The following is a 20,913-nucleotide window of genomic DNA, read 5'->3' as shown; positions in this document are numbered from 1 at the left end:
TAAAAATGCTCATCCCCAATGACTCAGCAGTAAGACGGAGAGCTTATAACGCTAAAAATCGGGTTTCGATACCTGTGGTAGGCTTAGCACAGATAGCCTATTGTGTAACTTTATGCTTAACAGCAAACAAACAAAAATGCTCACTGTGGTGAGTTGCCTATATTGTTACTTGGAAGCCTAAAGTCAAATCTCGTGTACTTCTGTCGCTTTTATATATGTAATCTTATCGAACAGACGAATTGTCATCTAATGTGGGCCTAAGACCAGAGTTAAAGTTCTGTAAATTTTTATGCCATCAGTCCAGCAATCATTATACCACTGAATGTTTTATAATTTAACAACATATTATAAAATAATAGTGTTTTATAAAAATTGTGTTATTGTCCTATGTGTAATACTTCAAATTTGGTAGAAACAACGTTATATTAATACTAAATACAACCTCTACAATCATATGTTGTTTACTACTGAAAGTTAGCTTTATTATAGGCCTAAATTGTATTAGTTGGAGTTTTACTTTAAAAAATATATATTAAAATGAAAAATAACACTGCTATTTGAATGGTTATTAATTGTTAAGCAATTGGACTTAAATGCTGGTTTTGATAGTATTTGAGTAAAAGATCAGTAGTATGATATTTTCTGCACTATATTGTTTATATAATAGAAAGATAAGTAGAAGAAAGTTCTCTTAGTGATTTTTTATTCCATTTCAAAGTTTGTTTTCAGTCTCACAATTAAACTGTACAGATTTGTCCTTGAAAGTATGAGGCATATGCTGAGCAACGAAAAGCAAATAAAAACAAAATGATGGGGCAAGTACTACCACCCCCACCCTATAGTATTGTTACGACAGCGGGGGTCACGTGACTCTGGTAACACGTCATATTCTCGAAGGTTCCTGAATGCTCTAGCGTTTACTAGATTTCGGTATTCTTTTATATATAAGACGGTCAAGACGTGACGGCAACAATGTAATGAGTAATTGAACTGCGGACAGAGAGAGAGTATTGTTGAGTCGAGTACGTGAGACGTTCGTTGTGAATTATAGCGTTTGTTATAGCGTGACTGTGGAAATTAAGTGTATTGCAAAGTTGTATTTAGAAAGAATAAACCAGTTTCATTTAAGAAAGGACTTGTATCGCTAAATTTTCTTTGAAAAGAAATTATACGGAAAATTAACTAGCGACCAGAGACGTAACAGTATACTCTAACCTTACATTTCATAGCTAACTGAAATAAATAAATTTTGCGAAATCAAGCTTGACCAACAAAGAGGCAGGAAAGTGCAGTCGAGGCAGTCAAACGTCAGTAAGTTCCTTTGTGAGCCAATTAAAATTAAGATCATTCATAAAATAAATTGTGGCATATTCATAGAATAATTATTGGTATAAATCAGTTAGGTTAACAACTTCTAATGTATAGAAAAGCCAGTGCGTTTTGATAACGCTACGTTTCAATAATGACAACAAAAGTGCAACCTAATATTGTTGTTAGTCTGTGTACTGATAGTATAAAATGCAATGTATAGACGACAACACTGGAAAAATATTTATTGATTTCTTAATTTAGAGTCTCCGTTGATTAAAGAGGTTTTGTATATTAATAGCATTGGTGATGTAACAGAAAATAGCTTAATTCAGAAAAGGTGTGAGTTTAAAATTGAATCAGTATTTTTACTTTGATGATAAATTTTATGCACTTGGCTCTAGGATATGTGATCATACACTAAGTCTTTACTTTAGGCTTATTATACCAACACCTACTACACTTATAAGGTTTCAGGCACTTCTCCCCCTTTACTCTTGGAACATAGCAAGACAATCCAAAGCGTTATATAACATTATGTAATCCTTATAGACTTATAACATCATAACATCGACACTTTCAAATATATTCTCCTAAGAGGGCATACTCTTGACTTTATTATTTTGCAAACACGATTTCGTGAGCAGTCTATTCCTAGCTCTGAGAATAGACACAGAAACCTTCATGTGAAGAACCAAACAAACACTGGCAAGAATGAAAAAGATTGCGACAGATTAAAACAACTCATTGAATGTTATCAAGAGTTAGGCCTAATTGCTGTAACGTTAATATAATTTATTTGCATTTCTATACACCCAGTATCCGGTTTATTGAGTTACGTATTTATAACTATTTTATCAGCGAAAGCATATATATATTATTTATTATACACGTCATTCACACTGTATTGTATTGGCGTACGAATATAGTTGATAAAACCAGATTGATCATCTGCACGAGGTTCAGAAGTCAGTATCTGATAGCACTGTATAGAATTACACTATAATGTATATTTCCCACAAGATTTAATCACTCAGGGATACTTTCCTGTTGTGCACTTTTGTATTGAGCAGTCGCGAAGACCAGAAGAATCAGATTTAGGAGAGAGTTAAAGCTGTGATATTTATTTACACGGTGTCAGTGAAACGACAAACAAATCAAAGACAAATTATGTAAGTAGTTGTTTCTATACATTTAAATACAAAATATTGCGATTTATAGTTAATCATATATAATATGCCACATTAACGCTATGTTTATTTGAAGTTAAGCACAAAGTAACACAAAGGGTTATCTATTCTTGGCCCACCACATGTATCGAAACCCGGATTCTAGCGGTGCAAGTCCGCAAACATGCCGCTGTGCCACAGGTCAAATACATTAGTCTTACAATTGCTTTGATTTTTTATTTACCCCTAGCATTATGTGAAAGGAAACTATTTTGATATAAATAGAGGGAAAATTTACTTATTTTTAATTTCAAATACATTGGAAAATAGTTGTTAGACGATTCAACCATTGTTGCAATCTTCTAAAGCAAGTATAATAGTGACATTATTTTGCGAACACGATTTCGTGAGCAGTTTATTCCTCACGAAATAGCAACTTTGACGAGAGCATGTGCTAGTACTTTTTACTATTTCGATCCATAAAATCCAATTTTATACTAAATTTCAAACGTTTATTTATTTGCCACGTTGCTATAGTGTGGAGCAGAGAAGTTATATAGAAAATTAATAGCCAATAGGCCTACACTGTGTGATAAAAATAACAGAAAATGTAGCTTTTCTTTTTATACATGAATTAAATAAGGAAAGAAACTGCAGTTCATGGTATGATTCAATACATATGTTGAAGGAGATGATATAGCGTGAAAAAATGATACAAAAAATTTTATGTGTGTATTACATTTACGTTATTGTATTATGTAGACTATTTAATTAACATTTTGAAGCTAGAGAACACTTTATTTGTGTGTTTAGTAGCTAAACTCTTAGAATTGTTTTGTACTTGCTGAGAATCAGTAGATTTGTTTACAATAATTATTGTGAGCATCATATTTACTTGATTAAGTATTAATAGCATGATATGTCATATCATTTTAAACCAGTATTTTTTATTTTTTTAATTTAGAACCCGCGACCCTCAGATTGCGAGTCGAGTGCTCTAACCATCTGGCCATGCACCGATATTGTTATATACATCCGACTGTTTACGTTTAATGCGAGTGTTATGAGTTAGATAGTTTAAGTATTAAATTTAGTTATTTTTTTTAACAAGCGATAGTTTATCGCAGGTTTGTTTACGTAACTGGGCGAATCATACGTTTTGTAGTTCAGTTGTTGTGGATTGGTACTTGTTGTATTATAGGGTCATCTTACTAGAACCCTCTAAGTTTTCTTGTTGTTGTTATTGAGTATTACAATATTATAATACCTCGTCCAAAATGTAGTTCGAGCTAGTTAGTTAATCATATAGATAGAAAGGTAGACCTAGATTTTGGGATTGTGAGTTTTAGCTATAAAGACTGTATAGTGACGATTTTTAAAATTAAATTATCATAGATTGTATTGCAATAATAGAGTAGAAAAGAAATAAGTTGTCTTGTCAATTGTATCCTAAAGTAACTGAACCAACCTTTGTGAACTTCGTTGCAAGGAAACAATTATTTAATCTGGATACAACTCTAATAACCAACAGTGTATCGAACATTTGTATATACGTTTCACTTGTTTTAATATATCACTTTTAAAAAAGTGGACTGTGTGCTATTTTCTGTTGTCGAGATTTTTTCGCCAACAATCCAGCTCATACATCCATATATATAAAAACCTGACAGGTATCTTGCATTATAGATTATTCAACATATTTCAAGCCTGTAAAGGTGTAAATATGAAAATTATAAACTAAAGAGTAAAACCCCATAAATTAACTTAAATATTAAAAGGTAGATGTAAGAGGACACTCATGTTAAGTTCCAGTTTGCTTACAGTATGCTAAATAATTTTATTATTCTTTTTCATAAACTAATTTTTGTGATAATAAGTTCTTAACTGGTTCCTTCCTTTCATCATTAGAAAGTGTTTTCAATAAAGATATTCTAAACCCTGGCGTTGTACATACAAATCCTGGGAAAATCCTAGAAAATCAAATAGTAATTCTAAAATAAGTCCTGAAGCTACTACAGTTTATTAAAAAAAAATCAAATACAGTTAAAGTATTTATATGTTTTTCTAGTAGTAAAGTCCAGTTTGTTAACTTTTACAATTAAATGTGAAAAATATATATTAAAAATTGATAAAACTACATTAAAAACAAAGTTTCTTTCAAAAAAGACATTTATTTTTTAAAGAAAAATAGAACAACTATGTATTCTCTGTGGGAATGCAATAAGTAAATGACAAAAAAAAATCAAAATTGTTTTATTTATATTCTGGAAACATAGGGATGCTTGTGCGTTCAATAGTAATGACATTCGCATTTACACATTTGAGCCTTTTCTTCATATGAGCTTCAATGTTGAAAGCATGTGCTAGTACTTTTTACTATTTCGATCCATAAAATCCAATTTTATACTAAATTTCAAACGTTCATTTATTTGCCACGCTGCTATAGTGTGGAGCAGACAAGTTATATAGAAAATTAATAGCCAATAGGCCTACACTATGTGATAAAAATAACAGAAAATGTAGCTTTTCTTTTTATACATTCTTCTTAATTTGTCCATTTTTGGATTTAAAATCAGAGGCGTGTAAAAACAATATTTCAAATCACTAATCTAAGACTTATATCCTGCATCGAGCATAACTTTCGTTATTAAGTAAAATTTAAACTACAGGCATGTGATTTGCTATTTTTTTAATCGTGCTGCGTGTAGTATATGAGCAAGAACATGTATGGCATAACAAAACCGTTCATAATTTGACCGTGAGATTTAACTAAGGAGACACGAGACTTCCGAATCAGATGATCAATGACATTATTTGTAAAATATATAACATATCTGATGTTACAGCACTTTTAGAACATTTCATCTAGCCTGGTTTAAAATAATTATGCTTCACATTCATTCTTATATTAATTGCCGATAGAATTTTCTTTGATTCTTATGAAAACGATAAATAGTGAACGTTATATTTGTTAATACTTAAGACATCATCAGCAAACTCAAATTTCTTGAAAGGTTCGCACAAATTTGTCTTTCTACATTATTGAAGAACCAACAGTATACATATTAAATAAGTTTCCAGAAAAAAAGTGTTAAAAGGTAACGTAAATAGCTTAAGATTTTCATATACTTTTTGTACTGATATGAACTGTGTACTTGAGAATGATCGCATAGCGACTGAAACGTCGTACCTGTTTAAAAATATTCTTCCTGACTGTATAAGCCTATAACTTGTAAAAAATACTTATCTTATATACATATACTGCAAATCGTTATGTCTGTCTGAGCGCTACGTTTGAAAAGCTGCACACACAGGCAAAGCTCAACATTCACTTTTTGAAATGACAGGAGAACAAACATGAATAATGTCGATGTCAAATTTTATTTCGCAAGCAGGGTATTCCACACTAAATTGCTAGAAATTAATCAAACTGTCATTCACATTTCAAAAGGTGACATAACTTAAAGAATAAAAATGTAGATTTACCTTATGTTATTGTTGAGCCGCTCTTAGCATGACTGAAATGTTGGTGGGCGGTATAAGTAGCTCAGAGCTTTGTCTCTGAGTGAACTCAAGAGTGCAACACAATTACCCTTTTTAAAGTCCATAAAAAAATTTAAATTGATAGTTTATCGTGTCCAAATATTTATTTATTCCCATACCTGATATCTAATGGCGAAATAAACCAACGTAATTGTTAAGGTTCAGAGAACATTAGATTGAAATGTAAGTCAAATTTATCATAGCTTTTTCATAGTTGACTTCTATGTTGAATTGATTGGGAAACGTGTAAAACTTATTCAAGTATAAACTATGGACAAGAAGTTGAATCAATGGTCAGTTAACAGTTTTAACATTTACTAAGTTTATTCCATGTGTGAAAAATACAGCACATTCTAACGGGATAAATGTTTTCTTCGGTTTCAGATTTTACTAGCAGCCTTTGAAATATTCCAGATTTCATCATTTTCATTTGCAGTCAGAAACAATGGTGTCTCTGTCTAAAAGTGCCTTTGTTCGACCATTACTCCAAAACACCAAGGTTTTGTGTTCACTGGCAAAATTACAGATTATTCACAGGCAGAAAGCTTCTACAGCAGTTTCTGTGGCAGAACAAACCATCTTTAATGAAGACCATCAAAATGTCAAACCTTTCAGTGAAATGCCTTGCGTGAAATCTTATCCCATTATTGGAAGTACGTGGGTGTATTTGCCCTTAATAGGTAAGAGTCGGCTTTATTAACTTTTACCTAATACATACAAAATAAAATGTTTTCTTATGATTTAGGTTATATCATTTGGAATATTTTTGGGCTAGACGTGGCCTATAGTTAGGATTAGGGACTTTGAATCTGAGAGTCCAGGTTTGCCTCCCTTTACCGCAAAATCGCGCTCCGCACTTTAGGGCAAATAGAAGGATGAAACGCTGATTAGAACATATATTTAATTAATATTTTGTTTCTTTTCGTTTAGCTCTGCGTTGCTGATAAAAGCTAATATTTGGAAAAAATCAAAATTTACTAATCGTTTGTTTGTTTCAGACAGTCACGAAAAGCTACACAGAGTAACCTATACTAGTAAAACCTAATTTTGAACTGATAGACTAGGGGAATGAAATTAGTCAACATTACCTATCACTAACTCTTCGGCTACTCTAATCAAATATTGAAATATAACAGTCATTCTGAGATATCGCTCTCAAGTTCTACACACCCCATTTTCACTTCATTGGTTTATCCGAACACACCTTAGCAGTTCTCATGTATAAGGCGATTTAATATAGCAAACTAGTTTGTATTGTCTTACGGTATACTATACTACATTCTGTAGAAATTTAGAGGATAGGCAGCAAAGCTACTACCAGTTTGTTCTCTGATACTCGAATCGGGATTTTGCTGTTTATGGTATCTCTTGATATTTCATTCGTTATTTACTGATAATAGTAAAGATATTTACGTTTACAACAGTACAAATGAAAATCATATTGCTTTAAATGTTAAAACAAGTCGACTAGAATTTTTAGCGATATACATTAAAATTATAAACAAGGAGTAAAAATGTATGAAGAACATTAAGGTTTTGATGAGTATTGTTTATTGAATATATTATATATAAAGATAATTTAAAAGAAACTTTTGACATGGCTTATTGTGATATATATATATATATATATATATAAACTATAGTTATGGATTTTACACCAAAAAGCGAATACTTTTTTTTTTACTTAAATTTGAAGAATCATTAAAAAGATGTACAATTTTAAATCAAATACGGTTTCAAAGTGGTCTTTGGTACATATCCATTTACACTAGCTTATATCAAAAATAATTTAGAGTTGGGGAACTGTTATATATACGTATATCATATGCTAAATTGTTCTACAACACACCCTATACAAAGAGGCGTCAAAATTTGAGCAAGGCTTTTGCGCTTAGTTACAAATTCGAAATCAGTAGGATGTATTCAACTTCGAACTCAGTAATCCTGTCTATAGAAATTATCTACCATGTTTGTAGGTTAAAACCCAGAAGTTATTTTCGCATCTGGCCTGTTTGTTCGATGCTTTGTTGAGCGTGTCTCAACACGGTATTTAATTTATTGGTTGTACATTAAGATGGTAAAATCGATAACTGGCTTTCATTTCTCTTAATGGAACTTGCTTGATGATGTTGGGGACTTAATATTCTGGGATCTAAAGAAGAGTTTGGGATTTGGTAATATAACGAAAAAGTTAATCAAAACAAGTGGTCTTGGTTCTTTGCTGAACCTGCTTCTTTCCCCTGTGTTAGCAGATAGCGGACCTAAATAAAGAAGGTTTCAGTGTGTTGATTCAATATCTTATCCTTTGAGGTGTTACGTTTATTGTTTGTTTTGATGAATTTTGTGCAAAGCTTCTTGAAGGCTATCTGCGCTAGCCATTCCTAATTTTCAAATAATATACTATAGGGAAGACAGCTACTCAACACCACCCATCGCCAATTATAAAGCTTACAAAGCACCCACGGCTACAAAAGTGTGGATTGCCTCTTTTCTTCACCTTTTTTGTGCGGTAACAGGGTGTAAGCCACAGAACCTTAGATCCAAGTCTGGAACACAAACTACCAGGGCGCACTCGGCCCATTAATGTTTATTCAATATTGCTTTATTTGCCCAATAAAATGTTTTTGTTCCTTGTTCTTCTCTTTTTATGTGTGTGTGGTGGACTGGAACTTAATTAGAACTCTACCAAGCAAATATTTTTAAACGTCTCATTATTATGCTTTTAGATATATTTTTGTTTGAAATGCATTTTAGAATGTAACAGACTTGTGTGATGTCAAATTATGTTGTATGAAATAAAATACGTTATTGTGTTGTTGATATTAGGAAAATATGACATTACGCGATTTCACGTATCCAACTTCATGAAGTTCCAGGAATATGGGAAAATCGTTAGAGAAAATGTGGGAGGACGCTTTACAACAGTGCTGCTGTTCGACCCAAAAGACATTGAAATAATGTTCCGCCATGAGGGTAAATATCCCGTGCGAGTAGAGATAGAAAGTCTTGCTGCTTATCGGAAAATGAGAGAAAAATACTTTCGTAGTGGTGGACTTCTTGCAATGTAAGTTTTCATAACCCTTTTAATTTTGAAATCTATAAGAATGCATTTATATGTATCGCGCAAGTATATCTCTGTATGAACATAATTTACATTATTATTATATAGATTACTAGAGCAGCATAAAATTAAACGGAATAAATTAACTGAGGAATAGCACTATTATTAATTGCTGCTGAAAAACCAGTACATCAAAAAGCATAACCAAGTCCAACGAGGTTGCACTAAACTGAGACAAGTCTATATTTACAATAAAAGAAATACATAAAGTTAACAACTAGTACTCTCTTAGTTATATGTATATATGCATATGTTTCTCTAGGTATTCCAAAAATGATCGAAATAAATCGCAAATTACTTGGAAATTCAAGCGTTATGGAAATACTTTTAACTTAAGACATTGTAAAAGTTTTCAACTTAAGTATTCAAAGTTAACATTACATAATCATTATATCAATTGTGAAAGTTTTTGACCTCTTTGACAGCCAAGGCAAAGAATGGTATGATCTCAGAACCAAAGTCCAAACGCAACTGCTTCGTCCAAAATCTATACAGTCTTATCTTAACCAAATGGATCAAGTAGCTAATGACATGATAACAAGAATGATTCATTTGATGGATAACACAGGAGAAGTTCCAGATTTTCTAAATGAACTTTACAAGTGGGCATTGGAATGTAAGTTATTGTTTAGTTCATTCGTTTGAGAAATATATAAGTTTTAAAACAACAAATGAGATTATGTAGCTTTGTTGTTAATTTTTAAAACAAAAATTATAATTGCTTGTACGAAGCTTTGATTTGTGGTTGTTTTTATTACAGCTGTGGCTCTTGTTGCTCTTGACGCCAGACTAGGCTGTGTAGATTTAGAACAAGCTCCGAACTCTCAAAGCCAGAGGTTGATTGTAGCAGTAAATGACATTTTTCAGGGAATGAATGATCTTGAATTTATGCCTTTATCTTTGTGGAAATTCTTTCCAACTCGTAGCTGGAAGCGGTTTGTAAATGCCCAGGATGTATTTACCGAGTAAGTGAATAATCTATTTTTCTGAAAATCACATATACCTTTGCCACCTTAAAAAACTGTACAGAGATTCATACGGATATGGGATAAGGGCAGAACATGCCATTAAATAAAACGAATTAATTTAATTGTGTATTATGTAATGTACCCTTGTCATACTAGTTAATTAAATCCCTGTTAATTATGGTCGTTATAGTCACTTATCTGATGTCTGTTTAGGCTTATAAGATGCAATCTTTTTAAAGTTTTGGCGAACAACTTGCTCGTTGTTACAGTTTAGTAATATTAACACGAGATGTATATTACTCGAATAAGACATATAAAACACTCTCATTATCGATATACCAAGTTATCTCCAGCATTAGTTTAGTATTCTAGTATTTCACACATTTATTTTATGTAACGATTAGTTTGTATATATGTTTGATGTAAAATATAAACAAAAACTTACTGTAAGCTCAGATAATTTAACCTTAAATACATAAAATATCATTGCATTTGGAAGATACACATTATTCCGTAAGTTATCATTGTAGGTAAATGAATTCGTAAATTATGCATGGATTATGATATTTTAAGTGTTTGTATCAGCCCTTAGCATATAATGTTTCTTTCAGTTAAAAATGGTAAGGCTATTATCGAACTTTTTTCCAGTTTTTAACTTATGTTTGCTAAAATTTTAAGGACTGCTATGGATTACTTGAACAAAGCTTTGGAACGAATCAAAGTATCAGCTCAAGAAGACAGAGAAATGACATTCCTAGAAACCATGTTATCCAAGAAGCAGATGGATTCTCGTGACGTTATTACAATGATTTTGGACATGTTGATGGCTGGAATTGACACGGTAAGTAAATGCAGACTCGTGATGTTTCATCATGCAAGATTGATCGTCACTATTCTATTTTATCTTTTTGCCACAAGTAACTTTGAAAAAAAAGGCAACGAAGATTATCAGATTACCATGAAAATTGACGAATTTATTATATTGTAGCTTAGACGTTGTAATTTTCCAACTGACAAATAAAACTGTTAGAAAAACTGATAACTTGCTAAAACAATAGTATTTGACAGCAGATAAAGTAACTAACGAAGATTAAGATCTAAATACAGCTGTCTTGATATTGAGCTACATTAATATTAATTCATTACAACCGTTGATGAAATATGTAAAACATAAAATACAAGTAAGAGTTTGATTAACAAAACAACATCTAGCTTCTTCACTTGATTATTGTCTTTAAACTGCTATGTCATCAAATCTTTCTAATGTTTTCTTTTCTATGACTTATGGTTCAAAGACTGTACCCCGTATATCTTCATCTTTGGACTGTTTTGAGCCATGTCTGCCTTGGGGGTTGCCTTGAATCATTCCTGACCCATTAAATAATCGACTTAATACTGTTATGTATTTTGCCTGAAGATCTTTTCTTTCAGTGCTAGAACACGTTAGTCCATCTAATGTTAACGTTTCATCTTGGACTCCATTATCTTACATTTTACACTGGTTGTTTTTATTATCCTGTACTTCCATCCTTGTTGTCACTGGAAGTTAAACGTCTGGTGTTGTAGTCGTCCAGTGGTGCACAGAATCTCTTGGCTATAGTCTAACCTCACATCTATGTTTCTGCATGAAATCAATCTTCCTTAATGCCAATGTCCATTACCCACACATCATGTCGTGCAGACAAGCTTCCCATGGTGAGAGTGACTTCCCACTTTCGTCTTACTAGAAATGTGTTACTACTTCTGTTTGTATCAGTCGAACTACTTGTTTCATGTATTAGGGGCAATTTTCCAGCTTTAATTACGAGATTCAATCGAAGAGTCATATCAATAGAACCAGTGTAAGTCAATATGCTTCAAGACTGTCCATCAATGAATCCTTTGACTCATGGACTGTTGTCTTTAAATAATGTACTCCTTATCTCATCTGGGGCAGATTGAGAACTCTTATCCTTAGGATACTGTCTCTTCAGTTTGTTATTATTGATTAAATCATCACTGTTTTAGATGTAATCTCCAGGTTTACCACACAAATTGCAGTTTCCCTTTCTTGTTATCCTTCCGAATAGTTTCTGTTTTTTAAAGGCTTTCATCTGCAGTTCACGACTACCTTATTAAGCATCAATTAACATACATATGTCTTCGGACTTATGTTTTACATTCTGAGTCAACACCCCCATCACTGGAAGTTGATATTTCTACACAATATGATCTGACAATCCAATAATTCATGGATTATGTCTCTGGTTGCTTATATGCAACTTTAATTGATTCTAGTTTCAGTGTCAATGGAATACATTCAACTAAAGACGTACAGTTACTTTTTTAGTCTAATATGTATATACTCATCTACTAAAGCATCTATGAATTACATGTATGCCAAAATTCTATTATTTCACGTTAAATGCCTGGATAAGATAACTTGGGTAAGTATTTCCACATTCTAGGCAAGTTCAGCTAAGGTTTCGTCCGTCCTTTTTACCCTACTCTTCATCCCATTGGTGGGACAGCAGTAAGTTTACGGATTTACGACGCTAAAATCTTGGGATCGATTCTCCACGTAGAAACAGCAGATAGCCCAATGTGGCTTTGCTCTAAAACAAACAAACTCTGCTCATAAACTTTAAATTTGAAACTTTATTCTGACTTAACACTTCAAATCTATTTGATAAAGCAGCTATCAATGGCTGATAGTTGTTAACTTTTTCTGTTGGAAGGTTATTAAAGCTGGCCTATTTAAATAAACAGCAAGAAAGCACCTTGATCGCTATTATATTCATTCACTTTGGAAATTAGTTCAAACTGTGCCTTATATTCCTTCCATTATACTTTTCTTCATAGTTTGGGAAATGTTGTTGAAGTGGCCTGAATATTGATGAGTTAGTAGTGTACTTGGAATATTTTAAGAAGTTCCTGCATAGTTAGCACTGTAGTAGTGGTAACAGGTGTAGAGCAGATTAATTCTCCAATTCCATATTGCACAATTATTGGTTATTTAAGATTATAATTATTGAGCAGCTGCAAAGAAAGGTGTGGCTGTTTTGGTCCTTGCATTTATCAATGCAATTTTCAATGTCTTATCTTGATGTTGGTGTTGTTTTTTTGTCTGTCATTTATCATGATATTATAATACTTCTATACTTCATTTGTGTTCGTTTGTACTTCACTGGTGTCGTTTTATAATTCGTTGATCTTGTAATTATAATCCTTTTCTTCATTTCTTGTGGCTCTTTCAACTTCAGTGTGTACATTTTCTAGGGCCTTTGTGATCTTGTTTTCTTCCTTATTTTTTTTTCACTGTTTTATCATTTCCGTAAAATTTTCAATTTCACTTTGAGCTCGTACCATTATCTTAAAGTTGAATCTGGATTTGATTTTTACCACCGCTGTCATAATCATTTCTATTTTTAGGCAGGCTCTTGTGAATTATTTGATAAAAACAATAATAGAATATCCAGTCACTTAGCAGTAACAAAAACTTTTACTGTTTTTCAAGTTCCACATTTAGCATAACGAATGTTCACTGATAGGCCTAACTTCACAAATAAACCACTTCTAACATAAATTTCACTTACTAATTTTAGTATCTTTGTATATTCACAGCAATGAACTAACTAAATGGCTCCTAGTAATAGACAAATTGACTAAATAATGCACTTATTACTCATTTAATGAATTCAAACAGTCTCTCACTCATTACTTTGAAAACATCTATTACCTCATTTTTGTCGAGAATCGATTATTATTATTTGAAATATACTCTACATTTTATAAAAGTTTCAGTTTCTCTCATCTTTGTTGTTGATTTGTTTTCGAAGCTTACAAAATGCTAATTTTAAAGGAAAATTATTTTATTTGTTTATTGTTTATCAAGTAGAAAACTATAATTAATGTTGAATAAGTACACTTGCGTTTATGTTGATTGAGCCAATAATCTGATGTTCCAGACGTCTCACTCTATGGCCTTCGTTCTTTACCACCTGGCTAAAAACCCAAACGTTCAAGAACAAGTTTACCAGGAAGTTCGATCAGTTTTACCTCATAGTAGCAAGTGTTTGTCAGTTTCAGAACTAAATCAACTTCGTTATGTAAAGGCATGTGTTAAAGAAAGCATGAGGTAAGTGTTATAGGAAGTTGTAGTGAGATAAGTAAGAATGATATCTGTCATAATATAAAGTCCTTCTAATCGTTTCATACTTCCTCATACAAAAACACTGGCCATGGAAACGTAAAGGAAGGCAGTTGAATATATGCTCAATTTGTTGGTAGTAATTTCAAACAAAATACTATTTATATTTATAGATTCAACAAGATAACACTCTTTGTAGATGAGGAGGTAGAATAAATTCAATATTATTGGAATGCACACTCATTAGAAACAGATGTTATAAAATCTTTACTGAATAATGTTAGGAATATAACAGGGTCGGTATAAAATAACCAATAAGTAGATAAAATAAGAAGTTGCTGATCAGAAGACTAAACCAATTTATGAGACATGTACTGTCCCTGAAGGACTACCTTCTCATCATCGATAATGTTCAGCCTGATCATCATGATTATGGACTATTACCCTACTCTGTAATTACCATTATAACAACTTTCTGGAAAAAAACAACAAGGTAAATTTTAGTTTACATATCTTCCACAGACCTTCTAGTGTACATAGACGTCGGCTTTTAAGGCCATGTTTAAGAAAACAAAAAATGTCAAAGTCCAATGGAGTTCCATCAGGTGACATGAAAGGTCACATTTCTCATAAGGATTGCCGTTGACTTCGAAATAGGGCTGGAAACTTGTTGACTTTCGGCTTGTAAGTTTTTCAGTTTCAAATCTTTGTTTCTTACCATAAAATATACATAGATAAAGTTCCATTGCAATAGCTTTTGGCATTGAAGAATTACCTTTCTTAATCATAGCCTTCATTTTATTGATGAAAGAGCTACCCTGAGCTGGGTTTCAAACGTAGAACCAGTTGCTGTCACAAACATACTGTTGTGTGAGTTTTTCCTTTTATTTGAATGATATTGAAGGCTGAATGTTCCTCTCTTTGGAATGTTATGTTTGTGATTCAGCATTGTTTACAAATCTTGCTATGATTACCCTTCCTCGAAAAAACAACAACTTTACTATAAGTCTAACCGTGGCAATATTGAAGTCAACTAGTCAAGAATTCTCCATAGACCAAATACAGAGGTTGAGTACATTCATTATATTAAAACAATACTGGAGCCTCACCATGCCATCTGATGGCTGTGCATCTTTACAATAGAGCTGCAGCATAGTTTACTTCTGTAATAGCAAAATATTCTGATGTAAGGCTATCGTGTCCAAAGCACAACAAACCATCTTGAATTCTTTCTATAATCCATCTAGTGAATGTGGATGGTGATTTTCCAGTACCAGTTTCAACATAGTGATCACACAAAGACCTATATGCATTTTGTCTGACGACTTGGCCATTATACCTTCATATGGAATAACACGAATGTCCGTTACATTTTCTAACTGCTTTGAAAAGATGTGTCATGGAAGCAGCTTGTATACATGTCACTGTTTTCTTCATACGGAGATCTTTCTTGGTTACGGACAGCTTTTTGCAACTGATTTTTGTGTTCGTAGACTCTCACTTTTTATATAACGCTCCACTTTTCTTACCAAAGCTGGGGTACGACGTGTTACAGGCCTCTTTCTAAATGGCTCAAACTAGAGCTCAAACTTCTTAACAATCGAAAAAGATATATTAGTTCTCGCATCACTGTACATTTCTTTGTTGCGAATCCAACATGAGTAAGTTATATAAGGTTGTGTGAATGCAAATTCGAATACATTGTTCTCATTTCACTTGTTCTTCAGCTATCATTTCCAGAATTTGAGTAATTTAGCAAATTTTTTCATCTTCTCGCAGACGCTCATTATGTCTTAATTACTGTGGGGAAAACTCTCCAAATTAAAAATCTAACCAAGAATATGATGAAAAGTTCGTGCCTTTTTTCTTCGTATCATATGAAAAAATAATTTAAAGAAAAATAAGATAAATAGATAATACTAACAAAAACAATCATACGATTATACATTCTGTATAATTAAATAACTCATTTTTTAACGTTGTTTGTTTTTTATAATAATTCGTTTTTTTCTTACTTGGACGTATAACAATGGACCCAATTTATGATACTTTTCTAAGCATCATGGGCCGGTCATGGCCTAGTGATTAACCTGTCGGAATTTAAATTGGAAGGTCTGTAGTTCACATCCCGTTACCATAAAATCGCACTCCGCACTTTGGAGCCGTACAAGCGTTGTAAGAATGGCGATTAAAACTCACCGATTGTCGATTAGCGCAGCCGAAGAGTTGACTGGTGAGTGCTATTGCCTAACTGCCATCCCTTTAGTCTACGAGTTCAAAATTAGGGACGTCTATCGCAGATAGACATTCTGTAGCTTTACGAGAATGTCTGAAACAAAGTAAGCATCATACTGAATATTATTATAATGACATCAGATACTTTGTTTTTTCTGTGATAATAGAATATCCTTTTGTATACTTTTATATATCATTTGTCTCTAAGAGAAGTACAGGTCGTTTGTGATGTTAAACTAGAACACTTTTTTCAGTACGGCACGTAATTAAACTTACGAAAATGTAGTCACTGCTTCAAAACTCATGGTATAACTTTGAAACAGTCATCTTTTCTTACTTATAATGTTTTACTTACATATTAAACTGTATATACACAAAATAATGAATATTTCGTACATGAGTATTTGTTCATTAGTTTAATGTTTCAGATGACGATTTTGTTTTAAAACTTTTCATGATGTTGTTTGATATCTTGCGTGGCCTACTCACTTAATATGGAACTTATGCTTGAATAACCTTTGAATAACAACCGCTGTATTGAATTCAAAAAATAAACATGAATATTGATTATTGTGATTGAATTTTTGCATTCAGGTTGAATCCCATTTTACAAGGTACGGTAAGAGAACTGGATCATGAAGTAGTTCTGTCAGGATATCGTGTTCCTCCAGGGGTAAGATGAGTTTTGTGAGACATTTTTTATTTCTTTTTTTCCACACAAAGTCGGTTTTGAAACTAGTTTCTTAACGTTTGTTACAGATGGATAACATATACGTATATATTTGTGATCAAGCCACAGCAATACTAGATATATAACTATAGTAATATTTAATTATTATGTAAACTTTAAGTTATATGTTTTATCGTGTTATTTAGGTGTATTTTCTGAAAAGTAACAACATTTGCTGGGGTTTTTTCGAAGTTAAAACATTTTTCTTTCTTACTATCATTTCTGATCAAACCAGAGCACTATTAGATTTATCACTGAAATATAACTATTGATTTACCGTTTCTGTGATATATGAAATCTAGAATAATATTTACAATTATTGACATTCCTAGACGCTTGTTTTTTATCATGTTATGTAACCGTATTTTCTGAAAAATAATGAAACGCTATTGTTTTATAGAATTTGAAACACTTTTCTTGCATTCTAATATGTCTTTAAAATATTAAATAAACACATAAATATAAAAAGTTATATGGTACCGATGCAAACATGTGGTAAAAGTTAAAAACCAGATTTGGATGTTTTGAAGAGTTACCTTCTAAAATCGCTAGGATGTATCAGGATTTCTTTTACAATAATTTTTCCGTTTCATTTTCATCCAGGTTATATTCTTAATATCATAATTACAACACATTTTACTTCATGATACTAAGCTTGTACTAACTATAGTTTCTAAGTCATTCTGCTAGATATGGTTTGATATAGTCTAGTTAATAATTTATCTTGGTCTACAGTTATTAAGTCCTTTCCATAGGTTCTGCTTGTGTCACAAAATATGGTGGCAAGCCGATTGGAGGAAAACTTCCCAGAACCTCTAAAATTTAAACCGGAACGATGGCTAAAAGACGAAGCCGAAAATAAGTCCCACCCTTTTCTATTTATTCCATTTGGATTTGGCCCCAGGATGTGTGTTGGGAGAAGAATAGCCGAGCAAGAAATTTGGTTGCTTGCAGCAAAGGTTTGTATAAGAATAACTGATCTATTGTATAAAAGATAAGAAAATAAGTAAATTATATTTAAATAAAGGTCTGTTGCTCTTTCTTATTAGGAGTTTAAATTTGGAAAGAAAAAATTCAAACCAACTCTAAACAAAAAAAAAAGAAGTTTAAATACCGGACGTATAGCGGTAAGTGATATTTTAAACACATGATGCCTCTAAATATGCTTCATATTTTCAGGTATGGGCGCGTTATAAAAATGACAGTCAATCCCACTAATTGATTCAAAACCCGCGTAAAACCCGTGTGGCTGTTGGTTTGGGATCTTCCCTCTAGTTAGTAGCTCATAAATAGGAACGACTATATCTGAATCCTAGGAGTCTTTAACCTGGCAATGTAGCTCACATGCGCATAAGATGCTCTTCGAGTTAAAAATTTCATTTTATGTGAGAAATGCTCTGAACTAGTTTTTGAGAGACGACTAGATCAGTATGCTTTCAACGTTCCTTATTACGTTTTTCAATTGATGACGACTGTAAAACTGTGTTTTAAATAACATCTTGAAATAACCTCCACAAATTATGTTGGGGCTTTTAAGCCAGTCTTCACAATATTTCAGTAGGTATAACACAAACCAACGTGATTTGTTTAACATGGCTGTCTCTAGACTCATGTTCAGCTCACTTGAAAACTGAGCAAAGTAATTATTATAACATCATAAAATTCTCCAGCCATAAAGAGTTTAGTTCTGACGGGCTCTAATCTTTCCCCTATGAAAGTAAGGACGTTTTGTCGTATATCACATCTTTTAACACCACTAATCTACTTGTGTAGTATTTGTATATCTATACTAAGTTCATTTACAGTTTTTGATAGATTGGCCTTTAAAAGACATCTTTAGTATGACAATATACTCTTACGCTGTTTTTATTCTACATATTAATTTCAACATTGACTTGTACTTAAAGCTTCACAGGTCTGCTTCTTAGACTGCTTGTTTCTCAATATACTTTTACGATGTTTATATTATCTATAGTAATTTCAATGTTGATTTGTACCTAAACTTTAACAAGCTTCTTAGACCTTAGATAAACGGCTTCTTTCTCGAAATGTTCACAATTTATTCCTACTTAGGTTGAAGTATTGTTATCATTATGATGTTTTGTAAGAGATAATTTAAAAGAAATTTTTGACTGAAAACAGCAATTATTTCACGAAATTTCAAACGAACACTCAGTGAATTAAAATTGTAATGTTTTTATTAAACCTTTTAACTCTTTTTTTTTCAGATTTTACGCAGGTTCAGAGTGGAGTATCATCACGAAGATATTGACTGTTACACTCGTTTAGTAAATGCTCCTGATAAGCCGCTGAGATACCAGTTTGTGGAAAGGAAATATTGAGCTTTTGTGTTAATAGAGCTTTTATAACAGTTTCGTTACGACCATATCACGAGGCGAAGCATCTTTCTCACAGTTGGACATTTTGTGTGTGTCAAATTAGAAACTTACAGCTGCATATAGTTTATTATTTCTTTCTAGAACCTTATTTTCGTATAAGATATATTCTGAACGCAATCTTTCCGAATTCTAGAACGACACTTTTCCCTATCATTCTTTATATTAGTTTTAATGTACGAAAAGCATACTAAAAATTAATAATCAAATGAATTTAACTATCTTCACAGTTTGACTAAAGAGCGTTAAGTTCGTTTAAAAGTACAACATGAATAGTTTTACGATTATTAAAGTTTTGTACATGTATTGAAATCAGTAAAAGTGTTTGATTTTTGGTAACACGTTACCGACTTCAAAATAACTTTCTAACTCATCGTTTATATCATATGGTTTGCCACAAAAAAATATGGTTAGCCGAAATTTAAACATTTACTTAACAATTCGTGCATTCGAAAACGCATTTTAGTGGTTGCCACTAAAAGCGTTGTTGAAACATATGGAAGGATAATTTCAATTGCGTAGATTTTGTTTATATTACTGAATTAATCCAATAAAAATCAGATGAATATACTTAAACATAAGATTTTACTCTATTAATGTATGTGCTTATTATTAGTAACATATAGGTACGACTGATTGAAACATTTCAGATTGTTAAGTCAATATATAGGAAGCAATGATTATATTGAATTGTTTACAGAACTGACATGTAAAGAATATATAACCAATTGATCATGTTTGGAGCATGTATGTACTTTCGGTATTGATACTGTTAGTTTCTAAGTTATTTTCTTATATAATTGTGAATTCTGGTTTAAAAGAAAAAATAAGTGATTGAAATGTTAATATAACTGCGAATTCTACGTGTATATCTTGTAAATAATTGTTTAAATTTTCTTTGATATATCATAACATCGAATATTAGTATAAACTTGGCATGTCTGTTCAAGTTTTTTCCAATATTACTGTGTAAACTCCAATAAAAAACTCAAAATTTTATTAAAGAATCTGAGATCGAACTTGAATATAGCTAACTGGACAACAAATTTGTGGAATTTTTTAACTATTATTTTATTTTTCTGGAACTAGTGAATATAACACACACACACACACACATTATTAGTCTCAAAGTGGATTCCTCGTCATCGAATATATATATATATATATATATGATCTCTGTATGGAACAAAGAGGTCACATGACCGGATATTGTTGCACGACTTAGAAGAGATATCTTGGCACCCCAGGGTGTTGATTTAGAGCGGCACTGTCTGAGGAAGGAAATATCGTTTCTCCTTTTGATGATTTTTATAT

At 32.1% G+C, this 20,913-nt stretch overlaps 1 protein-coding gene across 1 annotated transcript; it reads left to right on the top strand.

Annotated features, from left to right (window-relative positions):
• The first annotated feature begins 2,304 nt into the window (after positions 1-2,304).
• On the top strand, positions 2,305-20,603 carry LOC106469941 (probable cytochrome P450 301a1, mitochondrial). The gene is made up of 10 exons (XM_013930497.2): positions 2,305-2,480; positions 6,405-6,700; positions 8,847-9,084; positions 9,567-9,757; positions 9,902-10,106; positions 10,788-10,950; positions 14,057-14,226; positions 17,068-17,146; positions 17,959-18,162; positions 19,432-20,603. The coding sequence occupies exons 2-10, from the start codon at positions 6,466-6,468 to the stop codon at positions 19,543-19,545; spliced, it is 1,599 nt and encodes a 532-aa protein (XP_013785951.1). The 5' UTR covers positions 2,305-2,480; positions 6,405-6,465; the 3' UTR covers positions 19,546-20,603.
• Positions 20,604-20,913: the final 310 nt, after the last annotated feature.

Source organism: Limulus polyphemus, unplaced genomic scaffold (genome assembly GCF_000517525.1).
Source record: "Limulus polyphemus unplaced genomic scaffold, Limulus_polyphemus-2.1.2 Scaffold3, whole genome shotgun sequence".
NCBI lineage: Eukaryota > Metazoa > Arthropoda > Merostomata > Xiphosura > Limulidae > Limulus > Limulus polyphemus.
The sequence above is the reverse complement of the archived record's forward strand: the minus strand, read 5'-3'. Positions and strand labels throughout refer to the sequence as shown.

Coding starts and splice junctions, on each gene's coding strand:
- LOC106469941 (XM_013930497.2), top strand. CDS start 6,466: ATGGTGTCTCTGTCTAAAAGTGCCTTTGTTCGACCATTACTCCAAAAC. Junction 9,085..9,566: donor AGTGGTGGACTTCTTGCAAT/GTAAGTTTTCAT, acceptor CCTCTTTGACAG/CCAAGGCAAAGAATGGTATG. Junction 9,758..9,901: donor TTACAAGTGGGCATTGGAAT/GTAAGTTATTGT, acceptor TTTTTATTACAG/CTGTGGCTCTTGTTGCTCTT.